We start from the raw sequence: 18,768 nt of genomic DNA, 5'->3' as shown, positions 1-18,768 counted from the left end.
CAACAACCTACTAGCTTCTCTTATGAGTCATGTTGATTATTATTTTATTTTTCAATTTATCTTATGCTAGACATAAAATCTGCATAAAACTTTGGACTGACTAAGTACATGATGAAATGAAGCTTAAAAGAAAGAGTATAAAGTTAACTGTTAGTAAAATTTAAATAAAAAAACCGTAACTGAGTTCTAGATCTTTAAAAATATATAGGATTGTTATAAGTGTAAAAAATAAATGTTTCAAGAAATTTTATAATTTAATGCTCATTACTTGAAAAAAATATGAAGTTGAATTTGTTTTATAATTAAGTTAAATATTAGATTAAAAATAATGCATTCTACTTGCAGATTTATTTTATTCTTAGAAATTACAAAAGTGATATTAAAAAAGTGAAGCTTGGTTGTAGATAATTGCTTTAATTTATTCAGTTCATATTTGCTAATAGGTTCTTAATATTTTTCCTTGATGGTATGTAAAAGTACTTAATTTCCATGTGCAGAAATGTGTATGAACCCTGGTTTAACCCATTAACTGCCAAAACTACAAGGAATGTTTCTTTTCTCATGAAAATAATAACAAATATTAAATTAAGCATTTATAACATAAATTTACATTGAAAATTAAAAAAATGCTTTTACCTGTGGAAAAAGCGAGTGTTGCGTTCACGCAACATCAGCAAAATAAGACTACAGATGTTTAGTGAGCAGGATTGTACTCGTGTGATGTTTCTTTTGAGTGGAGCGCAGGATTTTTAGCTGTATAATGTTTTATAAATCTACAAATCACTTTACTTGTAATTAATTTAATATTAAAATATACATTTTATTTCTTTTACAAATATAGATTATTTCATTTGAAAGATTCAAGCATGAAAAGCTTGATTACAATCATGATGTAAAGCTACATTACATACTTTGCATCTATAAACAGTCTGGCTATGGTACTCTTTTTAACAAAGTCTTTTGTTATCAACAGACTTTACGATAAAATGTCTACCATCTCCATGCAATGGTTTTTGAATGCTGAATTGACTAGGTCTTCCTGTTGCTGATCTATTTCTGGCTAATTCTACACTCTCAATAGGAGTTTGCAAAAGGAATAATGCATTCTCGCGTCTGAAATCTAAAAGAGACTTATTATTTCCATAGTAAAAAGTGGTGATATTTAGTAAGTTTAGATACGGTCTTACTTCATATAATTTATCAGTATTGTCAATTTGACTATTGTCAAATGCAAATTCTGCTTAGAAGGTTGAAACTTACTTCTTACGTGAATTTCAACTTCCCCGGCAGTATCATTTGGTAAAATATCATTATCATTATTTAAAACATTGCCATTCCTTTCTTCTTCGTCACTAGCCTCTGCAATTTCTGGGAGAACAACAACAATATCAGTTTCATTCTGTTCATTATTAAAATTATCATCATCTGTTTCTTCGTCAAAAAGTCTTTGAAAGGCTTCTTCTATTGTAAGATACCTCGTTCTAGGCATTTTTAAACAACCAGAACATCAAAAGGAATGAGTGAAAAAAGAGGTTGACTACCTGTTTCCTGCTGACGTTGTGTCAGTGCAACACCTGTATTCCCTTCCTTCCCAACACAAATATAAACATCTGACTGATGTAATGTTCTGATAAACGGTGACCTTGACTAAAAATAGATCACTCATAAAGATGGCGATTCTTTCGTTAAGTATTTTCAGCAAAAATACCCGGTCAAAAATTTTGCTTAAATTTTGCTTAAAGTATGAGATTAATTATTATAAACAAATGAATGTTGAAGGCAAATATGTTTTTTACAGAAATAATCTTTATAATATTCCCTACACAAAATCATCTGCTGGTATAAAGTATCTTAGGTAGTTATATTTATTTACACATTTATTTTGACCGTTGTATCAACGCAACACCAGGGGCTGATGGGTTAAAGTTCTAGATCATATTAAGGTTCTGTATACAAATTGAAAAACAAAATGTTTGCATTTGTATGCAAATAAAACTAAAAATCAACAGTTTAGAAAATGATTTCTGCATCACTAATAAATTAAGTGGTAGGCAGTGCTTTGCAGGCTGCCTTGAAAGGAATTGATGATGAGTGCATTTTTTTTTTTTTTTTTTTTTTCTCAAAAAAGATATCTTTTTCACAAAATTTTATAGAACTCATATTTTGAAAATTCTGACGAGCATTGTGTGTGTCAAAACAAATGTATTGATGCATAGCCAGATCGTAATAGTATTTGCATAAATTAAACATATTTCTAGTTTAATCAATTCTGTATATGATTTAATCTAGTAATCATAGAACATGAGAATATTTTAAGATTTTTTTTTTTTTTCATTTGAAATTGTATTTAAAATTACAAACTAAAAATAAAAATCAACAGTTTTGAAAAAGATTTCTGATGCAAATAAATTAAGTTATTGTTGAGTCATTAGGTTTTTTTCAAGCAGGAGAAGTGAGAAATGTGCAATGCTCACACAATGACTCGAAACCTGAACCTCTTGAATACACGTCAAATATGCTTCCAGTTACACCATGAAGGCATGCGGAAAGGAGGGAGAAAATACCTTACGTACTCAGTCTTTTAAAGGGCAACTGGGGATTAGGGAGCTGAGTTGCCAAATCCTGGTAGTGAAAAATTATCATGCACTAGCTTGGGTGCCACACGTAGAGTTATTAGTTTTTTTTTTTTTTTTTTTTTTTTTTTTTTTTGTGAGGTAAAAAAGAGATTGAAAAAGTCTGCAATGTTCTCGCTGGGACTCAAACACTGGACTTCTCGAATACGCATTGAGTATGCTTCCAATTACACCACGAAGGCATGCAGAAGGGAGGGCGAAAATACCTTATAAAGTGATAGGCAGTGCTGTGCAGACTGTCATGAAAGGTAAATTTTCTTTGTAATTTTAATCATCAATGTATTCTTTTTTTTTTTTTTTTTTTTCAAAAAAAGAGATTTTTTTCACAAAATTTTATAAAATTCATATTCTAGAAAGTTCTGGCAGGCTGCAGTATTGCCATATAGCCAACTCAAAGCAGTATTTACATAAACTAAAAATACTTCTAATTTAGTCAATTTTTATATGATTTTTAGATTATGATTATAAACATAATCATATAAAATGAGAATGTTTAAAACTTTTTGAGGGTGGGGATTTGAAAAGTTATAAATTACTTGTGTAAAAATTTGTTTGTTATACCAATTGTAACAAAATTATAACTTACAGAATGTTATACCTTTATAAATTGCAAAAGTACACCACTGACTGGTAATAATTGGCAAAGAGAAAATTAATCATGAATTATTTTTATTTATTTAATTACCAAAGGAAATTGAAAATGACAGCAGAAATTCCAAAATATTGAACTTAAATATTTTGTCCAATTTTTATAATAAAGAATCAAAGCTTGTATGTTTATTTATTTATTTATTTTTTTTATAATGAGTATAAAAGTTTTCTAAATATAAGAACTAGGGAACTGTACAAAAAGTTACAATTTGTAATTTTTACAAAATTGATTTTTTTAAAATTATTTTTGAATGCCAGAACATAAACATTTGCAGCATTAAAAAAAAATTGTTTAAGTCCATGCCTATAACCAGTTGTTGTGAAAATAAAGACATGTAATGACTTTTGTAGAAACAGTGTATATCAACTATTTTGGTACTATTTGGTTTTGAGGGCCGTAAAAAAATTGCAGCGAAAATGTACGCGCAAAAGCGCCAAATATAGCAAACGCGCCCATTTAACAGCGCGCCAAATCTAGCATATGCACTGATTTCAGATTGCATAAGTTTAGATAGTTCTATATTTCTTAAGACGCCATTGAAATACTAGTTTAATTTTTAAATCCTGTTTTGATTTTAAATCCTTTGTTTGGTTATCCTATGGATTTAATAATTTGGGAATTGCCCATGACGAAAACACGGCAACAGAATTTTGGGTAAAGTGCAGAATCACCCACTGCTTAACGCGTTTTTAAGAATTACATATACTCGGTATCCATGTGCACATCGGCCTATTTTCACTTAAAAAAAAAATCCTAGAATTGCACAAAAATGACACTGCGCACACCCTTGACTTTATCTATGTACACATCAACCTATTTTCACTTAAAAAGTAAAAGAAAATTGACAAAAATCGAATTGTTTTTACCCTTGTAAAAAGCGGCAAACGAATAAGTGAGCGATTCTGCACTTTACCGAGAATATTTTCAAAGAAAAGGCATTCATTATAGAAAATTACGTCTGAACAACCAACGAGATGAAATTATGCTTTAGCGATAAGTCGGTAGTGAAATAGCGATGCAGGCATCCATTCAGTTATGTTTAGCAATTTTTATATAAATTATAACAATGATCTGAAATAGTTATTTACTCTTATGCTTCCATTCAGTCATGTTGAGCCTTTTTCATATAAATTATAGTAATAGAAAGTATTATATGAAATTAACCTTTCATCTAAATTAAAACATCAATCTTAGATAGTTATTTACTATTATACTTCCTTTCTTGCAATTATTAGGGTTGCCGCAATTATTTTTGGCAGCATTGGCATCAACAATAGTTTGGCGATTTTTTATGGTCCTCGAAATCGAATATTACCACTATTTTTATTGAAGATATTTTTTCCTTATATTTTTGAATGATCAAAATAATGGAAAGTCATGCTGTCACAATAAAGTAATTATGCAGATCTAGATAATAAGTATTGCTCATATACAGCTCTTCATCAATGGGTGCAGAAAGCCACCCTGCTGAGCAAACTCAAGTCTGTACTCTTTTTATTTCATTATATTACTTCATGTGAATTTATATTGATTGTGTCGCAAAATATTAAATCTATAAAATTATACACGGAAATGAAAATTTTTTTGTGAAGTTGTATAACAAAATGTAAATTTTTGGATAGTTCTTTATTTCAGCATCAAACAGGAACACAAGACTGATATAACATCCATTTTAGTATTTAAAAATGTAATATTTCCCTACACACATGCATACAAATCCAAAAACACCTCTGAAATTATTTTAAAATTTGTTATGGGAGCTTTTAAGTATTTAATATTATACTTTGGAGGGGGGTGAAAGAGACATTTTTTTCCCTTCTGTAGCAATTTTTTTTAACTCAAATATCTTCGTGCTCCTGAGTAAGAATTATTTTTTGCAGAATGCAGCAAGTTGTCAACAGATTGGCTAAATTTTTAAAACCTGGAGGACAGATTTTATTTAGGGATTATGGGAAGTATGATATGGTTGAACTTCGTTTTAAGCCTGGACAGTATTTGACTGAACATTTTTATGTGCGTGGTGATGGCACTCGTGTATACTTTTTTTCTGAAGGTAAGGTATTCTTGTCAAATCTAAGTAGCATACAAAAATTATTATTAACCATCACTAAAAGATATTATGGAACTGTGTTTTGTGTTATGCAATTCAATTTTTTAATCTTCTGTAACTCAAAGATTTTTCATAGCTATAAAAAGAATTATGTAAAGTGAAATCAGTGAATATAAACTTCTAAATGTAAATTACCTATGAATTATCAATAATTTCAATTATTGTATGATAAATATTGTTTGTAATTTTAGAGTTACAATGGCTTGCATTCTTTGCACTTCTCATTTACAATGATGTACAACTTAAAATCTTATTATCTGTAAGAGCTTAGGTATTGAATTTCATAAAACAGTTTGGGTGTGGCATTAGATGTAAATACAAAGTGTATTTTGGACTTGATTAGCCAATCTTTTCAGATGATTCATGCTGAAGTCATGCTTTCAGTAACTGATATTTATGTGTCATCAAGTAACTATTATTAAAAATTATTCGTCCAAGTCAAATTTTAATAAGTAGTCTTCAGATATATTATTCCTAATGCTTCATACTCAGTATTCTCTTGTACATTCTGGTATTCGCATTTTAGGCTTTTGCTGTTTAAAACACAAATAAAAAAAAATGGCATGAGCATAAGCTTGGCTATTTTAAAAATGCCAAATCAAACCAGTATATTTTATTATACCTTAAAAGTCAAATGTGAATTGCAAACAAACAAGAAATTATTCAGACACAAACTGGAGCTATTATATATGCTTAAAAAAATATTGATCTCTCAGTATTTTTTTAAGTAAAAGCATAATAATGAAAAATAATAAGAAAAATAAAACAGAATAAAAAGTACTACCCGAAGAAAAAATGATGAAATGAATCCTCTAGTTTTTAAATTCAGAAAACTTTTGAAAACACATATTTGGATTATCCTTTGTTAGAGCAGATAGTCAACTATCAAGAATGTTATTTATTATTTTCGAGATATTACGAATAAGATGTACACACCAGTTTGGCGTGAAAAGTTAAAAACACTATGAAGATGTTTATACATTAATATGGGATTTTAAAGCCACATCGACCTAGTGTTAAATTTCTATAAAACTTCTCATAAAGAATGAATTTTATAAAAATGAATGGGGAAAATATGAAATTTTATGTTGAGTAAAATTTTATTATTATGCATAAAAATTAAATTATGTAGTAAAAATATGTTACCAGATTTAAATAAAGTTTAAATCGGTACAAAAGCAAATTTTCTAGAGTTAATTTTTAAAAAATTAATTCAGTTTCATTAAATGTGGTACTTGAGCATAATTTTAGATGTTAAAATTAGCATGTTACTTAAAAAAATCTGATCGTAAGTAAAATATTTGTTGTTGTTACAAAATTAAAGTGTTTGACTTAAAATTTTAAATTGCATGACCCGTCTTCCTCCTAAAACGTAATATGTGTGATTGAAATTTCTTCAACTGAGCAGTGAAAATAAACAATGCACATTTTTTAAATGTAGATCTAATATAAAGTAAATCTTCGCTAACATAAGTCTTAAGCGACCAAAAAACCAAGAGTTCATGCTAAAAATATTCATGCTAGCTGGGGGCTCAAATTTTATTTTTGGAATAGCTTTTTCTATGATTAACCATTTACAGTATATAGGTACATAAGTAACTGCAGTGGTATGTTATGCATGCGGTTATAACGTTGCGCGCCTCTAACTTGCACGCAACCAAGGGGTGACTGTGGAAACTGTATAAAACACAGAGTCTTGTAAAGGGTTTAAGTCCCTTTTTATTCAACGTAATAAATTACAATTGCGTGCTCTTGACGCTCACAGACTGTGCCAACTTGGCAGTCAAATAAAAATAATAACCTGAAAAGAAAGTAAAGACAAGATTCTAACTACTAGGCTCTCTAAAATAACTAACTCACCGCGTTTTACAATACCGCTGCTAATTCAGCAGACTTGAAGCTCACTGGAACGATTACCACTACTTCCCGCCAAGCACCTAGGCCGCAACGCGGGGTTCTTCAATTCTCGCTAACTACCTCCGCGCTCGTGCAGTAAGAATATCACACCGAACTCATTTCCTTCTATTTAAATCATAATACTTCCGCTGATAATTTGAATCCTTGCGCGTTCTACTAAAATTTACATATTCTGGCATTGGCAGTTCCAGGGGAAAGTAAGGCTTGACAGGAAAGATAGTTTAAACTTAAAATAAATGTTAGTTAAAATAAATATAAACCCTACATTTGCCGCTGCCAGAATTTGGAAAACTTGGAAGCAGGTCCTACAAACGACCTGTTGTAAGTTTCTCTAATTCTGAACTAACTGGCGAAAGCCTCGTTTACACAAAAAAAAATCTTATGTAACAATTAAAATTCTGTTCGTCGTTACAAAGCTTTCTTCTTACAGCAACTTTTCCTGGACTTCATCAATCAATCTTGGTCTTTCCTTCCAGCATCTGGAAGGAATAAGTATCAGTATCTTTCTACATACATTATAATTTACACTTTCTTGACACAATAAATTTTTGTTTTTAACGTTTCGTTTTTCTTAGTTATTGCTTACTTCACATTCATTCAATTTTTCAAGCATTAATTTAACTTTACCCTGGCTCTCCACCGTGTGTGGTGTCAAACGGGAATATTCGTGTTTTAGTCTTACAACACTTCCCCTAACCACCATGATTTGTTAGAATTCAACGACCAAATAGACACACCTTACTCGACATTCTACAACTCAATGAGCTACTTTAATAGTCTTAAAAATTCAAATGTAGGTGGAGAACCCTACGAAACACATTCATTCTAACTTCCCCCTCATTCATCTATAAACATGCAGGCTTTCGCTCTAAAGCATGACTTTACAGTTTAATACTTAAATTTTGACTTCATTGCTTTTAAGCATTCACTTTTAGCATCTACAATTTTATGCTTCTAGACTAAATTCTACTTTTACATAACATGCAAGTATTTACATACATTTACAAAAGTTTAATACATATGCTTTTTACAATTTACCATAAAATGAATAAGAGAAAATAAATTTTTACTTTACTCATTCTTCGCCAAGCTGGCGGCACTGGAACTAAAATTCTTATTAGTACATACAAGAATACGAAGTTATTTTTATCTCCGGCCAAATTTTGGCTTTAACATAACAGAATTAGTCTTTCGACCAACAGAAAATGCTTGTTTTTAGCTTTTACACTTAAAGAAAATAATACTTTTGCCTTAGCTAAATAAAGTAAAAGAAAACTAAGTCTCAACCGAGACATATTGACTTTCGTCAAAACATAGAACTTCGTACTTATGCATAACATTTCGGAACAAAAGAGAAAAAAAATTATAGAAGGTTTTAACTTATCTTTGAGTTTTCGATGCTTGAAACTCCGTCATCCGTTTTTGGCAGAATTGGTCCCAAGTTAGAGGTTTCATGGATGTTAATCTTCTCCTTACTGCCCTCCGAGTGTCGTCCACCTGACTTTTTCTTTTGCGTCCTCTACATGCTGGCGTCTTGACGGAGTAATCGTCTGGTTGTTGACCTTTCCGTTTCTCCCTGGGACGGCTGGTCTTGACGTCCTCCGGTCTGGAGTCCTTCTTGAATTTCTTCTGTTCCTCGTATTTTTGTGCCTCCTGTTGGCGTTTCAGTTTCCGGAACGGCGGCCTTGCTGGCACCTGACTCTGTGGCCGTGTGCGCGTTCTCTTTGATGTGTAATTTCTCCTGCTATCCTTTGTAGGTGGTGTTTTTCTCTTTACCACGGTTTCTTTACCCGGTGCATCTGTATTTTTGTTTTTCTTAAACGCCGGAGTTTGAAAATTATTTTTTCTTTTTGATACCGACGTCCGGGTTGTAGAAGTGCTAGGTCTCTCTTCAATTCTCTGTTTCTTGGGTGGTGGAATAGTTGTTGTAGTCTCTGGACCTTCTATTTCGTTTAGACTTGAGTCCTGCAAGAAACTTTTAAGGATTTCAAAATCATTTGGATTATAGTATCTTTTCACCTGGTTGGGACTTGCTTTACAGATTTCCCCTCTCTCGTTCTTAAGATATAAGACTACTCCTTTGATTTCCTGAATTACATAGGGGCCTTCAAACTTTGGAGCTAGCTTTGCCATAAAATTGTCTGGGGCACTTGATAAAGAGAATTTCCGCTTCAATACTTTATCCCCAACTTTAAAATCTGCTTCACGGCGTTTTCTATCGTAATATAGTTTCTGCCTATTTCTTGCCGTATCCGAGCTTTTAAGTGCCTGATCAATTAGCTTTTGCACATCTTTTTGTTTAAACTCCTGCTCTCTTTGTTGCACAAAGAATAATTTATCTAAAGGCGTAATTAATTTTTGGCCTAAGAATAATTCTGCTGGAGGTTTTCCCGTAGTATCATGATGTCCTGTTCTTAAAGCATAAGCTAATTCATTTATGTAGCTATCCCAGCGCTTGTGATGTGTGCTCACGTAACTGCGAATTATTTTTACTATGTTTTTATTAACTCTTTCTGCTATGTTAGCCTGTGGTCTATACGGAACCATTTTGATATGGCGTATGCCAAGTCCATTGCATATATTTTCAAATATTTGACTAATGAATTGTTTTCCGTTATCGCTAATGACTTTTATCGGTGCACCGTATTTTAAAATGTATCTGTGTAAGAATGCATCTGCGACTGTTCTGGCTGACGCGTGTTTAAGTGGAACAATTTCTATCCATTTTGAAAAATGATCTACTATTACTAAAAGAAAACGATTTTTATTTAACTCGCTCTGGGGGAAGGGACCAAGAAGATCTATGCCTAAAATTTCATTCGGAAATGTAGCGCGAATGCTATTTAAGTACCCGGCCGGGCTGTAATTAATATCATTTATTAACTGACATTGATTGCAGGACCTGACATACGCCGTTACTATTTTGTATAATTGCGGGAAATATACCGCCTCGCGTACCCTTTTTATAGTCTTTCTGACCCCGAGGTGGCCCGCTGTTTTTTCTTCGTGCAACTCCTTCAAAATGCTTAATCGAAGCGAGGCTGGGATGACTGGTTTATACTCAAGATTTTCGTTTGTTGTTTTCATATAGAATAATAAATTATCTATTATTTCATAGTTTTTTGCTCTATTTCTTATCGCATCGATATCTGTATGCTCAAAGCTTTCGGGGTCTTTCAAATAAGCATAGATATTTCCAAATTCAGGATCAGCTTTCAGTTCAGTAATAACCGTATCTCTAGAATCTAAAATTTTTGAAGTCAACACAGCGCATTTAAGTTCATTTCCTTCATCGTCCAGTTTTATACGAGAAAGTGCGTCAGCTACATTGTTTTCCTAACCCGGTTTATATTTTATTGTGATATTATATTCTTGGAGTTTTAAAGCCCATCTTATTAACCTGGGCGTTAGGTTTTTTCCCGAGTAAAGTCTACCAACAGCCGCATGATCCGAAAAGACTGTTACTGGCGATTTGCCGAAATAAACTCGAAATTTGTGTACAGCCATTAATACGGCTAATGTTTCTCTTTCTGTAGCTGTATAATTCCTTTGTGTCTGATTCAATGTTTTACTAAAAAATGCCAGCGGATGGTTATTTTGCATAAGAACCGCACCCACCGCATAGTCTGACGCATCTGCCGCAATTTCCAGGTTTTCGTCCCCCTCAGGGAACTTTAAAACAGGGACATTAATAAGCGCTTCTTTTAATCTTTCAAAAGCTGTGTTAGCTTCCGCTGTCCACGTAAATTTACTCTTTTTTCTTTTGATTACTAAGAGTGGTTCAACAATATTAGCGAAATCTTTTATGAAAGATCGATAGTAAGAACATAACCCAAGGAAAGACGAAAGTTTCTTGGCGGTGTTGGGCAGTGGGAAATTCTTAATAGCTTTTATTTTTGAATCTTGCGTTTCTATACCCTTTTGCGAAATTTTATAACCCAGATATTTAAGTTCTTTAGTTGCGAACTTGCATTTTGAGGCGTTTATTGTAAGACCAGCTCTTTTAATAATTTAAAAACTTCTTCTAGTTCTTTATTATGTTGTTCCAACGTACTACTCGTTATAATTATATCATCTAGATAGATTAAAGTCGATTTTCCTAGGACAGGCTTTAGAACAATGTCCATAGCTCTCTGGAATGTTGACGGGGCCCCACACAACCCAAAGGGCATGCGTAAAAATGCATAAGTGCCCAATTTTGTTATAAACGCGGTTTTATGTATGTCTTCGGGTCTCATAGCTATTTGATAGTAGCCAGACGTTAAGTCCAACGTAGTCATGTATCTTGTAGATTTAATCTTTCTAATAATTTCCTCTGTAACCGGCAAAGGGTAAACTGGAAATTTAGTAACACTATTAAGTTTCCTGTAATCGATAGCAAACCTCCAAGCCCTTTTATCCGAAGGAGGAAACTCGTTCTTTATCCTACATAGTACGACCTGACTCGTGTACTCACTATTTATGGGCGTTATTATGTGGTTCTTTAACATTTCCTGAATGTGTTCTTCTATGATTTGCTCTTTCTGTTTATCATAGCGGTAAGGTTTAGTCCTACAGGGTTTGTCGGCAGTTTACTGTATCTCATGCGTAACTATTTGACAACTACCAGGCCGTTCTGAAAACAAGTTTGAAAAAGTACTCACCACTTGCTGGATGGCTTGGCTTTCATGGTCATTCAGATGGCTAAGGTCCACTTCAGGTGTCTCCACAGGTTCCACCACCTTCTGGTCCATCTCCAACACCACGGAACTATCTTGAAAATTTAATTTGGCCCTCGCGGCCCTTAGAAAATCCATACCTAAAATAAGAGAGTGTTGTAGGTCTTTCACCACAAAAATTAATACTTTGAGATTTTCCTCTTTTACCTGTAAGTTTAATGATAATTTCCCGATGCAGTGACATGTTTTTCCTTGCGCTGCTATAATTTCCGTATTTCTGGTTTTAAATAATCGTATCCTATAAAAATTCTTTTTGAAGAAATTTTCACTCATAAAATTTCCTTCTGCTCCTGTATCGATGAGGGCTTCTACTGGTACATCGCCAACCAGGACTTGTATAATTGGTAGCTGTGAGTTTTTTACGATGACCGTGTTTAAATGTGTATTTGAGGGTTTTTTAAAACTTCCGGGGTCTGGACCCTCCCTTTCACAGGCCCCCCTACTCGTTTAAAGCTTTCTTTTCAATCTGTGTCTTCTGGGTACGCGGATGTTTATTTTCAAATTTTCTTTTTGGGCCTTGACCTTCGAGTTTCGATGCGTTAGCTTGATAGTTCTTTCCCCCATAAGAGCGATTTCCATTTCTGGTTTCCTCCTTCCTTCGGGTACTTTGAGAATATGTTTCCCCTCTCGCTTTTTCCGCTATTCTGCGATTTTGAAACTTCACCGCCAATTCGAAAAGTTCCTGCAATGTGCTTGGGTTTCTAATTTCAAAGTAGTCTTGGACAGCGGGTAACAATCTTGGTAATATTATTTCAATTATCTCCGCATCGGGTTTCTTTCCATACAGCATATCCGTTAGCTTGATTTTTCGTAAAATAAAGTCCGTCAATTGTTCTGTATCCCGTTGATAGAAACTATATAGTTCGGCTTCCAGCCGTGCGCGATCTTTCACTATGGGGAAGGCCTATACTAACGATTTTTTGAAATTTTCAAATATATATGTCGGGCTTCCAAATTCCCCTAATAAAAATTTGCCTATGTTTTCCACCATAGCGCGGCCTGTCCTCTTAGTGCTGATGTGGCGATGGCAACTTTTTGTCTTTCAGGCACAGGGTAGAGCTGAAAGTGGTTTTCTAGACCTTCTATAAATACTGACACCGAATTTTTTCCGTCGAAATAGACGTTTGGCCTGATTGACGCTCTCAAAGTCTGGACCAGGTATCCAAATCCTTCTAACTGACTTGTCATTTCTTGGTGTTGTCCAGCGGCTTCCATCCAGTTTTCGGGCCATTTCAGTTCGATAATTGTTCGGGCGCCAATATAACGTTGCGCGCCTCTAACTTGCACGCAACCAAGGGGTGACTGTGGAAACTGTATAAAACACAGAGTCTTGTAAAGGGTTTAAGTCCCTTTTTATTCAACATAATAAATTACAATTGCGTGCTCTTGACGCTCACAGACTGTGCCAACTTGGCAGTCAAATAAAAATAATAACCTGAAAAGAAAGTAAGGACAAGATTCTAACTACGAGGCTCTCTAAAATAACTAACTCACCGCGTTTTACAATACCGCTGCTAATTCAGCAGACTTGAAGCTCACTGGAACGATTACCACTACTTCCCGCCAAGCACCTAGGCCGCAACGCGGGGTTCTTCAATTCTCGCTAACTACCTCCGCGCTCGTGCAGTAAGAATATCACACCGAACTCATTTCCTTCTATTTAAATCATAATACTTCCGCTGATAATTTGAATCCTTGCACGTTCTACTAAAATTTACATATTCTGGCATTGGCAGTTCCAGGGGAAAGTAAGGCTTGACAGGAAAGATAGTTTAAACTTAAAATAAATGTTAGTTAAAATAAATATAAACCCTACACGGTCACAGAAAACACTACAATACTACATTAATTACTGTGCTGTAACTTAACAAATTGTGCTCACTGATCATTTTCTAGTAAAAAATTCCTATATATTGTGTTGTTGCAGACGAGAGCATGCTAACTTCATGGCCAACTGTACTCTTATCTTTTGTAATGCTAGCGGTCAATTTGAATGTTACAACAAAGCATCCTATTGTGTCCAAGGCATTTAACACTTCCTGGGAGGTGGGTAGAATGATATTATTCTCCTCGTTTTCTTCTGATGCCTTTTCTTACACCTGAAATCAATTACAAACGTAACTGATTTCACTGGAGCACGTGCGATTTCATCATCACCTGCACTAACAAACTCCTCAAAACTAACATCAGGGCTCACAACATCTTATCTATTCAAGGTTTAATATTAGTCGTACTGGCTAACTTTTAAAGACTACAAAAGCACATATGAACATCTGAATTTGTCGATTGAAGCTCGTGTTTGGCATGATGGTCCCGATTGCAAAGTAATGTTGGCTGTAATTTAAAGTGTATAGTGTATTCTGTGAGGTTTTCAATTAAATGTGACAGAACATTTCTGAATGTAGCTCTAGTAGATAAACAACAGGGAAAGAATAAATAACTTCGGAAGTTCGTGTTAAATGAAAAAAAAATCTAATGAAGCAACGGAAGTTCATAATTTTAGTAATTGAGATTCACGTTAACCAGTAAAACTTCCTATAAGATCAGGTGGATTGGTACCAGGAGTGAAATTTTGTTCATGCTAACCGAATGTTCAACTTAAGTGAGTTTATATTAAGGGGTTTTACTGTATTACTGTTTTAGCTGAATGTAATAATTTTGTTTTATGAATTTTAAAATTATGCAGATACCATTGTATTTATTAGAATGTAATGGGGATATTTTATATCTGAGGCTTTCATTTATTGTATTTAATTGTAGCTTTCCTTCATTCTTTTAAAAATAATAATGCATAATTTTATTATTTACAGATCAAGTTCACAGTTTATTTCATAATGCTGGCTTAGTTAAGACTCAGTTGTACAGCAGCAGACGATTACAAGTCAATAGAGGAAAATTGCTTAAAATGTATAGAATATGGATTCAAGCAAAGTATATGAAAAAATAGTTTTATAATTAAATAGGCAATTAAATATTTTACTTCTATTTCTATATTCATTTGAGTTTCAGTATTATTATTATTTTTTAAAAGAGAACACTTAAAAACATTTAAACATATTTTGTGTACCTAAAAGGCAAGAATATGAATATAAACATATAAAATGTGATTTTCTGTCTCTTTTACATGCCATCCTATTTCCATGAATATTTAATTATCTTCTAAAAAAAATAGAAGTTCTTATTGTATGATGCTAAAAACAGGAAAAAACACTAATTTACTGTACACTGTGTACATAAAATTCTTTATGTAGCTTTTATTTTCACAATTGCTAATTGTAGATATCTAATTCTAATTAAAAAATGCTTTAAATATGGCAAATATTTATGTAATTGCAGTATTGCAGGGTTGTTTGTGTTTCGGGGAAACCCCAGAATTCTGGGGATTTTGAACTTCGATACCCGGAAATTCCGGGGATCGTCGTTCAAAAGGAAGTAGGAATAATAATGAATTATTTATTTTGATCTGGGTAATTTTGTTTGCTTTGAAAGCAGAAAACACAAGGTCAGTGTGTGTGGTGAAATCTTTTCCTTTCTTTCTTCAAAGGCAGTGATGATGCGTGAAAAGGGGGAAAAAACTTCTTTTTTGTTCTTTCCTTATTGCGAATTATGACTCATTCCCCCGGTTCTCGGACATTCTCTTCTGGATTCTTTTCGGCAAGTAGGCACGGCAGGAAAAAAAGGGAGAGACTTCGTTCGACCAGATGTGCGATCACATGACTCTGGGTTCAAAGGTCTTATCTCTCCTGGCATGGCGTCAATAAGTAGAGAAGGGGGATTTTTCGCCGTATTAGCTATTTGTCATTGATCGCTTCTCAACTTTTTTTTCTCCGCTGTGTAAAATTTTTGTTTCATTTATTGATGCACATGTAAATTTTTCATTTTGTTTATTGAAATATTTTTTTATTTATGTACGCAAGAGAATTTCACTATGAAATTTCTCGATATAAATAGTGATATTATACAATTAGAAGAAGGTGTCCAGAATGCATTTAGGTGGAATTGGATTGAGCGGAGAGATGGTGATGGGGATACCATCGGCACATAGTGCAAGAAAATAAATGTTGCTGGACAAGCATATTGTGTTTTTTGTAACTCACTGCTGAAGTATGGTGGGGAAGGATTCAAGGCTTTCACAAATCATTCTAAAAGTGTGATGCACATAAAATATTCAAAGTGCATTAGACATACAATGACTTTAATTAATTATGCTAATTCAAAAAATACTGATGACTTACTGGAGACTGATGCTCGGCCATTGGATGTAGTGACAAGAAAAGCACGCCAAGAGGTATTAATAACTTCGTTTATTGCCGAGAATTATCTTTCTTTCAATGAAGCTCCCAATTTAATTGAACTCTGCAAACAGTTGAGCCGCGATCAGATGGCACTAAACTCGTTGGAAATGTCCAGGACTACTGCATGTTATAAGATGAAATATGAAAGTACTAGCAATGCTCAAGAAAGTATACTGGCAATATTGGTGCAGTTTTATGACAACAATCAAAATGAAGTTGTAGTTCATCATTTTGCATCTCTAAAGATGGAATCTTGCAATTCAGAAGCTGTTTTTAAAGCAGTTGTTAATACTATTGAAGATAATAATATTCCATGGGCAAACTTAATTAGTGTATTAAGGGACTCATGTAACACCATGCGTGGGGAAAAAAAGGATGTTGAAACCAGACTACGATCAAACAAAGCACCCCACTTATTAGATATTGATGGTGACACATGTCACATAGCTAATAACTGTGCAAAAAAATTTGCTTCATGTTTTGATAGATACTTAGAAGATTTGTTTGATGACATCTATTTTGATATGGAAAGCTGCAGTAAAAGAGAAATTTTTTTCAAAATCTGTAAATCCCTTCTCATTAAAAAACTTAAGCCCTTGAAGAGACCAGACCATAGGTGGGTGTACATTTTATGTGTTTTAGAAAGAATCAAAGATCTGTGGGATGCTCTTATTGCATTTTATTTTCACTACTTGGATAAAACTGATAAAGGGGATTATTTTTTTTATGTTGAAACTGTATACAATAAAAGAAATATTTCTGCAGCTCAGAAAAAAATTGTTGAAGGGGTGTATTCTTGCTTGCATTCCCAACAACTCACAAAGGATGCTTTAGCTCGGAAAAAAAGAATACTAAATGGGTTATTTGTTATGCAAAACAAAACTTTATTGCATATGGCATTATATTCAGCAGTATTACCAGAGTTCAACACATATATTAAATTATTTGAAACAAAAAAAAAAAAAAAAAAAACAATGCTTCATTTAATACATCCCAGTATTTATAAATTGATGGCAAAATTTTTCTCTTTTTTTTTTTTTTTATGAAGCCAGAAAATATAGAGTGCACATCTTATAATGATTTATTAAAGGTTGATGTCACAAATCCCGAATTCCATCTACCTAGCAAAGTAATATTTACTGGTGCAGAAGCTTCCACTCTCCTGAAGAAATTATCAAAAAATCATCCAATAGCAAACGAATTCCAAATTTCTCTGATGAAAGCTTATACTAATATAGCACAGCATATGAAACAGATATTACCCCTTAAAAATTCATATCTAATTAGTTTTACAGCATTAGATCCAGAGCTAAGAGGTAAAACCAGTACAATTTTAGCTTTTGAAAAATTATCATCTTTTATGTCCCATATTTTTAGTGATAATGAAAAGTCAAAAGTAGAAGCTGAAATAAGGTTATACCAGAGTGATATTGATATCACCAAAGAAATGCTCTACACATCTGATGAAAGTGGAAATCAAGTCAAGTGTAGAATTGATAAATATTGGTCTAAAGTTTTTAATTTAAAAGATGATTTCACAAATGATTATAAGTATCCTACATTGGCTAAATTGGGTCAAAACCTGCCTTAGCTGCTTCCATGGCCCATTAGTGGAAAGTGCATTCAACTTAATGGATACACTTGTCACTGACTATAGAACCTCTCTTAAGATTGATTCCCTAGATGCAGTGCAGACTATTAAATATGATTTAATGGCTTCTAAAGAAACCTCATGGGAAAAATATGGCTAAAAAAATCCAATGACTGATCCAATTCACAAAGATCTCTTACTGAATATGAACAGAAGTTGGAAAACATACGAAGAGGACTTAAAAACATGTATTTCAGATGAGTCACCTATAAAAGTCTCTGAAAAACCTTCTACATTAGCAGAAAAGCAAACTGCTTCTACCTCTGCATGTGCAGTTCTCGAAGAAATTTCTTCAACTGTAAATGAGGGAAATAAAAGTCAACCTTCCTGCACTTATGAAGTTCACCACAAAAGAAAGCCAAGCCCACAAACATCAGAAAATAAAAAAAAGCAGCAGAAATTAGATAATTTTTTTTAAAGAATTAATTCAGGTAATTTAAAGTATTTACATAAAATGTAGTAGTTTATATGTTTGAAAATTTATGGTTATTAATTTTGCAAAAAAAGTAATTCATTGAACTTTTATAATTAGGTCATTCAATACTTCATAATTGTAATTTTTCATTTCTCTCCCCCCCTTCTCGAAACTCCAAAATGTCGGTAGTAAGTCCGTAAAAGTTTCAGGGGATTTTTTGGGGTCCCACAAACACCCCTGGTATTGTGAAATTTACAAAATTAAAATTTTTGTATTGTCCCTGCTCCATATAGTCATAATTAATAAAAATTTATGCATTTGTATTTAATTAAAAATTAAAGGTCAGTTTAGAAAAAAGATTTGTTAGGCCAATTGAT

General features: G+C 33.1%; 1 protein-coding gene across 2 annotated transcripts in view; it reads left to right on the top strand.

Annotated features, from left to right (window-relative positions):
• Mettl2 (methyltransferase-like protein) overlaps positions 1-15,021 on the top strand; it is a 63,007-nt gene extending 47,986 nt beyond the window's left edge. Inside the window, exons 7-8 of one of the 2 annotated variants that reach the window (XM_085824943.1) lie at positions 5,166-5,338; positions 14,841-15,021. In XM_085824943.1, coding sequence (XP_085681069.1) covers positions 5,166-5,338; positions 14,841-14,977 — 310 coding nt within the window. In that variant the 3' untranslated portion in view covers positions 14,978-15,021. The remainder of the gene's footprint in view (positions 1-5,165; positions 5,339-14,840) is intronic. The other variant, XM_085824944.1, reaches the window with a different exon arrangement.
• Positions 15,022-18,768: the final 3,747 nt, after the last annotated feature.

This window comes from Stegodyphus dumicola, chromosome 10 (genome assembly GCF_044657685.1).
Source record: "Stegodyphus dumicola isolate Sdum_Otavi_A_Nest chromosome 10, ASM4465768v1".
NCBI classification, from domain to species: Eukaryota; Metazoa; Arthropoda; class Arachnida; order Araneae; family Eresidae; genus Stegodyphus; species Stegodyphus dumicola.
Note: the sequence above shows the minus strand (reverse complement) of the source record. Positions and strands in the feature narration are given on the sequence as shown.